Source organism: Lycorma delicatula, chromosome 12 (genome assembly GCF_047948215.1).
Source record: "Lycorma delicatula isolate Av1 chromosome 12, ASM4794821v1, whole genome shotgun sequence".
Taxonomy (NCBI): domain Eukaryota; kingdom Metazoa; phylum Arthropoda; class Insecta; order Hemiptera; family Fulgoridae; genus Lycorma; species Lycorma delicatula.
Genome location: NC_134466.1, coordinates 76717394 through 76730346, shown reverse-complemented (window position 1 = coordinate 76730346; position 12953 = coordinate 76717394). Strand labels below are relative to the sequence as shown.

The 12953-nt window shown below is 29.6% G+C and overlaps 1 protein-coding gene across 3 annotated transcripts in view; it reads right to left on the bottom strand.

Moving 5' to 3' along the window:
* LOC142333189 (uncharacterized) overlaps positions 1–3967 on the bottom strand; it is an 87032-nt gene extending 83065 nt beyond the window's left edge. For 2 of the 3 annotated variants that reach the window (XM_075380153.1, XM_075380152.1), the window contains exon 1: positions 3784–3967. In XM_075380153.1, the coding sequence (XP_075236268.1) occupies positions 3784–3851 (68 nt within the window). In that variant the 5' untranslated portion in view covers positions 3852–3967. The remainder of the gene's footprint in view (positions 1–3783) is intronic. The other variant, XM_075380151.1, reaches the window with a different exon arrangement.
* Between the last annotated feature and the right edge of the window lie 8986 nt (positions 3968–12953).

Here is a 12953-nt window from a genome sequence, read left to right as displayed (position 1 = left end):
ATTAGCTCAACTACTCATACATCAAAAATATTAACTAAAATTCTGTACAGAAGAATTAAGAGGAAAATGGAAGAAGTATTATAGGAGAAGACCGATTTGGTTTTAGGTAAAGTATAGGAACAAGGGAAGCAATTTCAGAGCTCAGATTAAAAATAGAACGATTAAAACATACGATCCTACGATTTCCTGATGATATAGTAATTCTAGATGAATGTAAAAAAGATCTTGATGGAATAATGAGCAACATGAATGAAGTTCTACGGAAGAACTTCCGCATTTAAATAAACAAGAACGAAACGAAAGTAATGAAATGTAGTAGAAATAACAAAGATGGACAACTTAATATAAAAATAGGAAACGAAAAGATTACGGAGGTAGAAGAATTTTGTTATTCGGGAAGTAGAATTACTAAAGATGGACGAAGCAGGAGCTATATAAAATACCGAATAGCACAGGTGAAACGAGCTTTCAGTCAGAAATGTAATTTGTTTACACCAAAAATTAATTAAAACGTCAGGAAAGCATTTTTGAAAGTATATGTTTGGAGCATAGCTTTATATGGAAATAAAACTTGGACGATCATAGTATCTGAGAAGAAAAGATTAGACTTTTTTGAAATGCGGTGCTATAGGATAATGTTAAAAATAAGATGGATGGATAAAGTTACAATAGAAGAGGTGTTGCGGCAAATCGATGAAGAAAAAAGCATTTGGAAATCTATAGTTAAAAGAAGAGGAAGACTAAGAGAAGAGGAACACATATTAAGGCATCCAGGAATAGTCACATGGGAAAAATTGTACAGGCAGGCAACGTTTGGAATAGATAAAATAAATTGTTAGGGATGTAGGTTGTGGGGGGTATACCGAGATGAAACGACTGGCAATGGATAGTGAATCTTGGAGAGCTGCATCAAATCAGTCAAATGGCTGAAGCCAAAAAAAAAAAAAAAATACTAAAAGAAGGAATACAAAGTTGATTCATGTTTGTTGATAAAAGTTACTGACAATTTCTGTAAAAAAGAATTGAAAGGGTCTAGAAGAAATTATCACCCCGAGCAACGCCGGCTATGTGAGCTAATTTATGATAAATTTAGCGGTAATGACTTCTTATTTTGATTACCGAATATGTAAGTTATTGTTTGTGATTAATATGATTCATGCGCTGTTCGTACATCGCAACATATTACTATATTCTGAACATAATAATTATATACTGAATATCAGTTTTATATTTGGAATATCTTTTCAATTCTTTTGTTGCGAGACCTTGTATCTTAAATATCAAATAAATTTTACGTTATGTTAAGATCAGTAATGAAAATCCCTTCATTATTTAAATATGAAGCGTTAATTAATAGTAGGCAGCAGAGATTTCACAATAATTCGAACGTATATCAGGAGAGATAGTACGAATAGGTCCGTGGAATTCCGTAGAACAGGTTTTTATATATTATTACATGGTGATTCAGAGTACAGCGAGTGAAAAGATTAACTTAAAACTTAACGTCAGAACCTAAACCTAACGTTTACCTAAACTTATGATCGGAGAGTGGAAATAATTATTCAACGGAGTAAAGTTTTTTAGTTAAAACTGCTCGTCTTTTGAAAAAATATTTCATCTTGTACCGATTTATCCGTGAAATTTGGATCTACAGAAGATACATACAAAAAAGCTTACATACAAAAAATGTTGTTATAAAAATTAACATAATAAAAATGTTTTCTGTTTGACCGACGTTCTCGTTTAAATTTCATTTGCTGTTTCCCTGTAACCGTAAAATATATTAACAGAAATATATTTCTGTTCAAAAAAATATATTTTAACATAAAATACATAAACTGAATACCGATTCATAATATATAAATCGTGGATGAACGACTCTTCCTTAAAAGACTGTCAACATATTTTATAATTCCTTATACCGACCAATTATCTAACGACTATCTTTTCTATACTAAATTTTTTAATGTAAATAAATAACCTTCAAATTGAAAAATCCCGTAAATGAACAAACTTCGGGTATTTGAAAAATTTGATTAAAGAAAAGTTCAAAATTTATTTTTTATTTTTGTCTTCAGTCATTTGACTGGGTTGATGCATCTCTCCAAGATTCGCTATTTATTACCAGTCGTTTCATTTCGATATTCTCCCTCCATCCTACATATGTTTTACATATTCCAAACGTTGCCTGCCTGCAAAATTTATCCCTTCTACTTGTCCCTGCAATATAAAGCATTTATTCCAGGATGCGTTAATAAGTGCCCTATAAGTCTGTCTCTTCTTTTAACTATATTTTTTCAAATGCTTCTTTCTTTATCAATTTGCCGCAACACCTCTTCATTTGTCATTTTATCACCCGTTTGATTTTTAACATTCTTCCTATAGCAATCCAAAGGGGGGTAGATGTTACATCAGTCCTAAATCCAAAATATTAACATCCTACCGCTAATCGTTTTCGAGTTATGCGAGATACACACGTATGTACAGACGGCACGCTGAAACTAGTCAAAATGGATATTTCCGTTGAAATCTGAAAACCGAAATTTATCGCGATCACAATACTTCTTTTACTTCGTACAAGGAAGCAAAAATCAAAGTTTATTAATGAAAAACTTAATTGATAAAATGGAATGAGGAAGGTTATAAAATGTTGTAAAGTGCAATTTTACGAGTAACCTTCAACCCTTTTACAAGATTTGAAAATTCTTTGTACACTGAGAACCCTCATCCAAGTAAAAGAGAAGAAATGTTAACCAAAACCTTATTTTTTAAGGAAAAATAATGGTTTATAAGAAACAATTTTTAGTTGTTTTATTTTCTTTCTTCATTTTCAACGACTTTTTTTTTATTCGACTAAAAAAAAGCTAAAGTAAAACCCAGCTCAGGCGTGGCATTTTTCATACCCCGATTTAAATTCTCCTAATATAGCATCATAATTACAGATTATGATAATATAATTATCGTACATTAAACTGTACACGAAAATTGAAACAGCGTCAACCCTCAAACACATATACTTCACGTAAATTTTTGTAGCCATCATTCCAGAAATTTTGGATTCGCATAGATGTAAAAAAAGAAGTGAATAGGTTTTTTACAGAAAAAGTTATTTTCCGTCCGTTACTCACAACAGCCGGAAACGTAAAAATTATTTTTTATCAGATTCATTCGAAGGACTTATGTTAAACGTTTGCAAGCCTACCCGAAATTTAAATAAAAGATGTAAATGGAATAACATATTTAAATTAAATTAAACAGGTTTCAAATAAGCAATTGTTAAAAAAAGTATTTTTTGCAAATGTCTTTTTTATTAAAAATACTTTTTTAATTCTTATTTAAATTTTGTTTTTTATTCTTTAAAGAGATCGCTGAATAACACCAACTACAAAAAAAAAATTAATTACTGGTGCAAACTTAAAAAATAGTCAAAATTTAAATTAGAGTTCTAAAAGTATTTTTCTTTTTTTTATTACGTTTGTATTGCTTTTAAATTAGTTTTTTTTTTTTAATTTATTCTTTTAAACTTTTTTCATATGTGATTTTAAACGGTTGTAGTATTAAATCTATTAAGACTATCCTATTTCAAACTAAATTCTGACCAAAGTAATCTTGAGTGTTTTGTTTTAGGGAAGTATCCCTTCTGATTAACCAATAAACACAGGGCAGGTATTTAGAATTAAACTTTTTTAACGTCGTTTTTAAATACTTCTTATTTTATAAGAATATTCTCCGTTCAATAATTCTAAACGCACACACAAACACACAGATCTATAAAGTACTTACCGTTTTGCCATAGGAACATTTTCCGCACTGAAGATAAAAAAGCTCATAACATAGAGTAAGATTCGCATGTTTAAAACTTTTTAAAAGTTTTTCGTAGAATACGAATAATTGTATAAATTTTATAACCTGATCTATTCAGAATACAAGATAGATCTACTGCTAAATCCAATATTATATGTTCACCATATACGGTGTTATTGCTTATATATATTCTCATACTTTGACGTCATAGGATTGAATATGACGCTTATGAACAGTACAGATACACTCAGCAAGTACACAAAACAGCATACCCCCGCGCTACTTCGTGAATATTAATTTTATTTTTCAATACGTGTTTTAAATAAATGGAAAAGTAAAAAATGAATGGTGGTGAAAAATACATTCTTTACTCTCCAATTTTTCTAGCTGCCTCGTTCCCGATCTTTAAACTAAAAAATAAATAAACATTTTTCAAAACTAGATAGTCTTCTACAAACCCACCGGGTTGGTCTAGCGGTATTTGCGTCTTCGCAAATCGGCTGATTTCGAAGTCGAGAGGTCCAACGTTCAAATCTTAGTAAAGGCAGTTACTTTTATACGAATTTGAATATTAGATCGTGGATACAGATGTTCTTTGGTGGTTGGATTTCAGTTAACCGCACATCTCAGAAATGGTCGACCTTAGACTATACAAGACTACACTTCACTTACACTCATACATATCACCCTTATTTATCTTCTGAAGTATACCTGATGGTGATTTATAAGAATCATTTTTTTTTTTTCAATTTTTTAGTTGTAATTATAAAATCTAATATACTACTAGAAATATTGATATATTATAATTTTTTTTTTTTTTGAGAGAGAGCATGAAATAATGTTTATTTATATTATGTTTCATAGCTTTCAAATAGCCATTTCAACCGTTATATTTATTAAAATGAAGCAAGACACAAGTGAAAACTTATAACAAACTTTTTAAGCGTCAAAATTCTCAAAACGATTAAACAATTTCTCTATTTAAAAAGTAACGTTGTAACTCAACGGAAAAAATACCACGATTTTTAATAAAAAATTATTTCGTTTTATAAAAATATTACTATGGAATATATATAAATTCACAGAAATTATCTCGTATATAGATCATAAAAATTTATATTGGTAATTCTTTTTCTGGGGGAGATGGTGTTTTATAAACATGAATTTTAATTTTATTTTTACATATGATTTATTTATTAAATTATAACAAAAATGTTATATCAGCTCTTTCAACGCCTAGGAAAAATCACTTGGCTTCCTTAAACCAGAAAAAAATCAGCGTATATCAGAAAAAATTACCGGTTCTTACAAAGATTCTGATGTAATAAATCTCCCTTTAAAAATACATTTCCTGTGATCTCTAAGTTTTCCCTCAAAATTTTGATTATTGTAAGTATTTAATTTTCACAAATTTCAGCGATGAAAAACTTGTAATACTGTTAATTAGATCCTAATGTATTACCCGTTTTCAGCTGTAGATCGGTATATCCTTGAGGCCACTAACGAAAAAAATAAATATGTTCTAATATTAAATTCACACGTACAATAAATATAACGTTATATTTCACGTCATAGAATACACCGTATATATACAGAGTGTTTCTAAAATGGTGGGGCTGGCTATACTTTTTCGGATTCTAATTGTAAAACTAAGTAAAAAAATCCTTAGGAAAAATGGCAATTTCTCCTTCGTTCTCCCACTGTCCTGCTTTTTGTTATTTTTATATAAAAATTTATATCTCAAGTTCGGATAGAGGAATCAGTTTAATATTTGTTAAGCGTCTTGGTAATAAAATCTTAAAATTGGCAAAAAATCAGAAGTTAAATATCTTTGCACATTACAAAATGGCGGCCATGTTTATTTTTCAATCAGTTATACCTCCATAAATATTATTTTATCAAAATATATCTATTATTAAGCCTTTTATTTTAAATCGGATGACGTTTTATTAATTTTTAAATCGGGTAATAAATAGCCGTTACGGCAGAAAAATTATGTAATTTTGTGTATGTTTTCATGCCCTCCACTTTACGTTCAATTCGATTAAATATTATTTGTTTTTATTTATTGTTAATTCTAGTACGATTTTCCACGTACATTGGCATTCTGTAACCGGTTTCGAAGAACATTAATTGAAGACAGTTTATTTTACGTACGGGGTAACTGTTCGTAGATGAAACTTCTTTCGACAAGAATGGTGTTCAAAACTATCACAACCAGCATATCTGGAGCGATGAGAATCCTCGTGGTACCTTCCAAAGTAGCTATCAGCAAAGGTTTTCCCTGAATATACGGGTAGGTATTTTTAACGACTATCTTTTGAATCCTGTCGTTCTACCAAATCGTTTAAATGGAGAAAATTATCTTGCTCGTTTGACCGAAAATCTTCCGCATTTGTTGGAAGACCTACCTCTACAATTAAGAGAAAATATGTGGTTTCACCACGATGGAGCTCCAGCACGTTTCAGTCAGTCGGTATCAGATTTCCTGCATGAAAGTTTCCATGCAAAATGGATAGGCAGCGGAGGGTGTATTTTTAATATTTGGTATGTTTTAATTTAGCAAATAATATAAATTTCGATAAAATTGATATTTATGGAAATATAACGGATTGAAAAATAAACATGGCCGCCATTTTGTAATTTTGCGAAGGTATTTAAGTCCTGATTTTTTGCTAATTTTAAAACTTTATTGCCAATATGCTTACCGAGTATTATTCTGATTCCTCTCTCCAAACTCGAGATATGAATTTTTACATAAAAATAACAAAATGGCGGACAGGGGGCAACAAAGGAGAAATTGCAATTTTTCCTATTTTTGTTTAATTTTACAAGTAGAATTCGAAAAAGTATAGCCGACCCATCATTTTAGAAACACTCTGTATATATTAACAGGTAATTTTATAGATTAAAAATTTGTTATTTCTTTCTGGTAATAGAAGAATTATATTTTAGGACCTGTAATTTACACGCCATATTAAACTGCCGAAAACTATATAAGCGAAGAAAAAAAATTAAACATTTTGGTCACGTAAGGTGACTAAATATTATATTAATTTATATTTAAGAAAATAAATAAATAAACAAAGATTCAAGTTATTTAAAAAAAAAAAGTAGTGAACAAATAATAACAATAATGAGGAGACTTTAATTCTATGCAAGTCCCTAATATTCGGAAATAATATATTCACTGCAGCATCTTATCTAGCACAACCGCGAAAGAAAAATACGAATCTTTTTCTATATCTTTGCGAACATGTTTTAGAATAAAAACAGCTTTTAATAATTATGAAAAATTGTAAAAACAACATATTCTGAATCTTTTAACGTTCAAAACATTTCTTTTTTAATATAAAAAAAATATTTTACGAAATTAACAAAGACATTTGATTAATCTAATCTGCCAATTTATGTAAGTTTTATTAGATTCTGGACAATTTGAGAATGTAACGCATATAAAAAATGTCATCCATCGGAACCCCAAAAAAGATTCTTTCATTATATACAGAGTAATTACGTCTTCTCTCTACTTAGACCGTATTAATTGAATCTCGTGTATTTTGAACCGACGTGCAAAACATGTTAGATAAAATTCATCAAATAAAATTCATTTCTAAAAACGTCCTATGAAAAGTGACAAGAAAAAAGGTTTTCCCGTCGTCTTCTTCATTCAGCCAAACTTAATGCTGTACTTTGGTACGCCATGCTTAGCCTACCAAAATGCAGAAAATATGCAGTCCTATAATCGTCAACTACATTGTTTTCACCATAGAGGAAAGATCAGTATTCTTCAATGAGTAACTCTAATAACTCAGATTGTTTACATGCGTCACAGCCATAAGAAAGACTGCGATCGGGAATGAAAAGCAGCAAATAAACGAACTCCTTGTAACAAGAAACAGTGCATTTATATACTTTACATCTCAGTAAAGGAAACAGCAAAAAAAAAGTCTACAGAGTGTTTCTAAAACGGTGGGCTGGCTATACTTTTCGGATTCTACTTGTAAAATTAAACAAAAAATATCCTTACGAAAAATGGAAATTTTTCCTTCGTTCTCTCCCTGTCCGCCATTTTGTTATTTTTATATAAAAATTTATATTTGTAGTAATTGTCAAAGAAAATGGTAATCCATAAAAAAAACCTTACCTTATTGCAAAATATATTAGATAATATTTTTTCACAAAAATATTTTGTAATTTATATTTTCTTGTTAATGGATAGAAAACATTTAAAATCTCCTTAATAGTTTTTCTTTAAATCAATGGAATTTGATACCTTTTCCGTGTTCTGACAATATCAAATACATAATTGTACTCGACGTACAAATTAGACCGTTTACTGTGACTGTGCATATGTATAAATCAATGAATCGATATTAACATTTTTAGATATCTTCTCTGTAAATGATTTTTTCTACCTCGATAAAAATGTTTAAATTCTAAATTATTCTCTTTATTTAAACCGTGTTTTTAATTCTGAAATAGGTGTACGATAATAATATGAAATATTTGAAGGAACTAAATTTCTCTAAAGAAAACTTATTTGCAAACAATATCTGACTATTAGATATTATACGGTCCGTTCTCAGTACACCTGATTTTATTTTAACGCAATATCTTTTCTGTTTTACGCAAGAAAACCTGTCTCAATAAGTTACTATTGTTTGTTTTGACTCGTCGTTTAATTTGATTATAACAAGAAATATCTGTTTCTGGGTTACAATGTCTGACATGACAATAATTACTACGGCATAAATTACTACAGCAGAAATGACCTTTGATGGTCACGGTCTTGTATTGTTATAAATTAGTTTATTAATATTATTTCTACAATACCTGAAAAGCACTTGGATAAAATAGTTGAAATAACGTTAAGTTTTACAATATCCTTCTTTAAAGTTAATGGAACTACCTCTTTATATAGCAATCGCTCTTTGATGATAATAATATTAATAAAGATAAATGAAACGTACTTAAATTAAAACGATAAAATAATATGAATTGTTAATGATGAATAATGTCTGTATCTCTGTATTTCCAATAATTCCTTTCTCTGGTATTAATCGTAAATTAAAGTACCTTCAATATCTACGGTTGAAGGACCAAAAGTATGTCAAATGAAAACCAACTTGTTGCCATATCTTGGTTGTATTTGTTCTGTGTATTGATCTTGCCGGTTCATATTTTGTAGTAAATAAAGTAAATTGTTCGATTGTTTTTAAAGGATATATTTTCATAAGCGATAGTAATCGTTATATATTAACGTATTTATGATTTAATTTGTTTTTGTATTACAAGGTTGCAAAAATATATACTCGTATAATTTACTGTATATACCTGTTTACTTTATGAATACTTAATTTTGACTGAAAAGTATTAGAATTAGATATATTGTAACACACACAAATGAGTCTTTGAATGATGGATAGAGATTGCCGGAATCTAGTGTGGAGTCGGCTTATATAATGTACATGGAGCCGAGTGAACCGCCAGGAAGGAGCTATGTGAATCATAAGGAACAGAGGGGATTGCCAGGAGCTGTGTGAATTGTACGGAGTTGCGTCTGAACAACTATCTTTTATTTTTAACATCTTCATCGTTTTCAGTTTAACGTTATTTTTATATAGATTAAATTCTCTACAAAATTTTTTATAATTATTTATTAATTGGCAATTTAATCAAGCTATTTTATGAAAAATAAAATTTTTGTTTTACATTGTAGGAAAGGATCACATTTACTCCTTAATTTAAGTTCTAATGGCTTCATTTTACCCCCCTTAAATCAGAAATTAGGGCGAAATTTTTATACCACGAAAACGAAGTGGTCTCGGAACTATATTTATATTATGTTTTTCCCTTTATTTTCACTTTTAGAAAGTGCCTTGCAAAATTATTTTTTCGTGAAATACAAATACTTTTTAATTTTATTTATTTTTATAAAAACGAGGAGTTCAAATTAATTAGAAATTTAAACGTGTTAGCACGATTTTGTTTTTACCTAACGTTTGGTGGAGAATATTTAATACATGTTTTTATTCTTTTTTCTGTATTTCAAAAATGCTTAAGTCATCGTAAACAACTTATTTTACATTGTAGAATAAATTATATTACTTTACGAAACAAAATATTCAAAAGAATATTCTTTTAAATTTTTAATTGCCGTAGAAAATAATTTTAATTTCAAATAACACAAGTATTTTTTATTTAATGAAATAAAAATTACGCTTACTTTAAAAATGCATTTTAACAAAATAATAAAATGGATAATGTTTATTACCTATATTTTAATAAATAATAAATCAATTTAACAAACATGTTTATCGCTGATATCTTCTTATATAAATAAAATGTAAACGTTCCTTTGTTCAAAATCTTAAATATCCGAACGTTCTTCACCGATTGCTTTGAAATTTTGACACGACGTTGTATTCAAATATACACGTGTTTTTATATGCCTACTATTTATATATATCTAAGATGTCACACCTGTGACAGGTAAAAACATGCTTTTTTTGAAAAACAGGGCTATCTGTTGGACGTAAAAGCAACACACGCTATACTAAATATTTAACGATTCCATTTCAGTGTTTCCGATATGTGTGTCCGCTATAGAATAAAAAATTACTGGACCGATTTAGGTACGGGGATAAATGGGGAAAGAGAAAAGAGAAAGAGGGAAGAAGGAGAAAATGGAAAAAAGAAATGGAAAGGGGAAAAGAGAATAAGAAAAGGGAAAAGGAAAATAAGGAAAAGACAAATGAGAGAAGGAAAGGAAAATGAGGAGGAAAGTGGGAAAATGGAAACGGAATATGGTAAAATGAAAATGGGGAAAAGGGAGAAAGGGTAAAACGGAAAAAGGGAAATGTTAAATTTGTTGTACTGTAATGTTCATTTCGTTAATGTTTTATCAAACGTTCAATTGTGTTCATTTAATCTATATATATATATACATAGATTAATAAATGATAGTGATAGCAGAACAGGGTTGCTCTAAAACTACAATTTCAGCAATAGCCTTGTGCTACTTTTACAATTAAAACTCTTAAAAAAAGACTGCGTCAAAAAAATCACCAGTTGTTACAATTAAAAGTACGAGGTAAATATACATTTTTTTATGGTAAACATAATTTACCTTACTGCTAAACATAGTGAAGGAAAAATGTAAGCCATGTTTATGAGAAAAGTAGAGATAGATGTTTGTTGTGAAATGCAAGATTTTTAAAAATACCATTTGTATTTTTAATTACAACCTTATATTCATAAGACGACGCTTTTTGCACTAAGAATACATCATATAAAAGAGTAATTCACAATAGGAGACAAATATTCCAATAAGACATTGAGTGTTGCAAGACAGCCATACTCAATTGCTGTTGCAGTGGGATATTACAGGTAAGCATGGAACAAAGCTGGATATGATCTGTCTCTACTACATACAAATAGCTATTTGTCTAGCAAAAGAAAGAAGCTGGAGAATGGAACAATATACTATTGTTAAATAACATTAAAAACTAATGAAGATAAGTTGTCAAAAATTTGTATACACATTTTTCTTATGATGCAAGTGTGGACTAAGAAAGGATTTTTTGAAATTCATATTTTAGAGTTAAACTGGAGCAACAGTAATATATATATATATATATATATATATATATATATATATATATATATCTTTTTAATTCTTACTAATAGATAACACCTTAATTTTTGGTATGTAAAAATCTTCATGTGAATATCTAAAGTGCCAAAGGTGTACAGTATGGTGGGTCAACAAATACGCCACCGCCACTGTTATTGTAGGTGCGACGTTCCTAACTGCACCTTCCTTCGATTTATGTAATAAAATAAAAATATTGACTGCAATGGAAAATGCAAATAACCATATAGCGACCAGGATGCTTGTTTAATTTAGTAATAGGCTGACACCCATTAAAAATTACTGATGAATGATAATAAATTTTATGCAAAAGAAAAAATCCAAGCCTGATTGGGATTCAAAACCAGAACCTTCCAAATGAATTTCAGAGACACTCCGCCATTGTTATAACAGCAGTACTAGTTATAATGATAGTATAAAAATAGTTACAAACAGTTCAGTTCTGGTAATTCAATAAAGTTGAAGCATAAACTATGCTTAATAACACATTACAAATTCACATTATGTATTAAGAGCAAAAAGTTAAGATAGAAAAACAAATAAATACATTTAAAAAATCTATTTAGCAAAATAATCAGATGAGAGTTTAATTTTGATTTGATTTTGTAAACTTTATTTACAGACACAGGAATTGCTTACCAAGCCATTTCAATTTCATTGTGTAGTTCCACTAGTGACTGGCTTTTTACTGTACACTGCATTCTTGACTGTCCCCCGCAAGTAATATTCTTGGGGGGTTAAATTAGGCAAACGGAGTTGTACACAATCAGGTACCTTTGTCCTGTCCATTATGGAACAATATTATCCAGGTAGGTGTGACGCACATCTGAATGAAAGTATGTCAGCGCTTTACAGACATTCTTGAACACCCAATACCAGTTGGTAAAAAAACTGACAAAGTGTTACAAGAACAAATGCTGAGAGAGAGAGAGCAGAAAAATTGTTCCAATGTTAATCTGTTGTTTGTAAACAAGGAAAAAATACAAGCCACGGCAACAAATCTTTGAAAATTTATTTTCAAAGTCCGATTTATTTTAGGTTAGGCAAGAATATGACACCAGAAGACAATAGTCAGAAGTAAGATTCTTGCATACTTTATTTTAGGAGGGGTACGAGATTACCAGACCCGGAGATGAGCTACTGCGTTTAGGTAAGGCACAGATGTGACACCAAATGAAAACACCGGAAGCTCTGACAGTCAGAACGTAAGATTTTTAAATCCTATATGTTGTAGTTGGTGTACAGAGATACCATCATGTGAGGACACCGGAGAATTTCAAGTTTGACTGCGTGTTAAAAAGGTAAGACTCCAACATTGCCACGAATCGTAACTAAACTGGAAATCAATAATTAAATAATTGTGGGAGGTTTGACACACTCTGTCAAACCTCCCAAAAGTCTTGCAGGTATCATTTCTTCCCCTAAAAACAAAAATTTCTGTAATATAAATAAAACTGTTTTTAACAAATGATATTGATATCAAAAAAAGTAA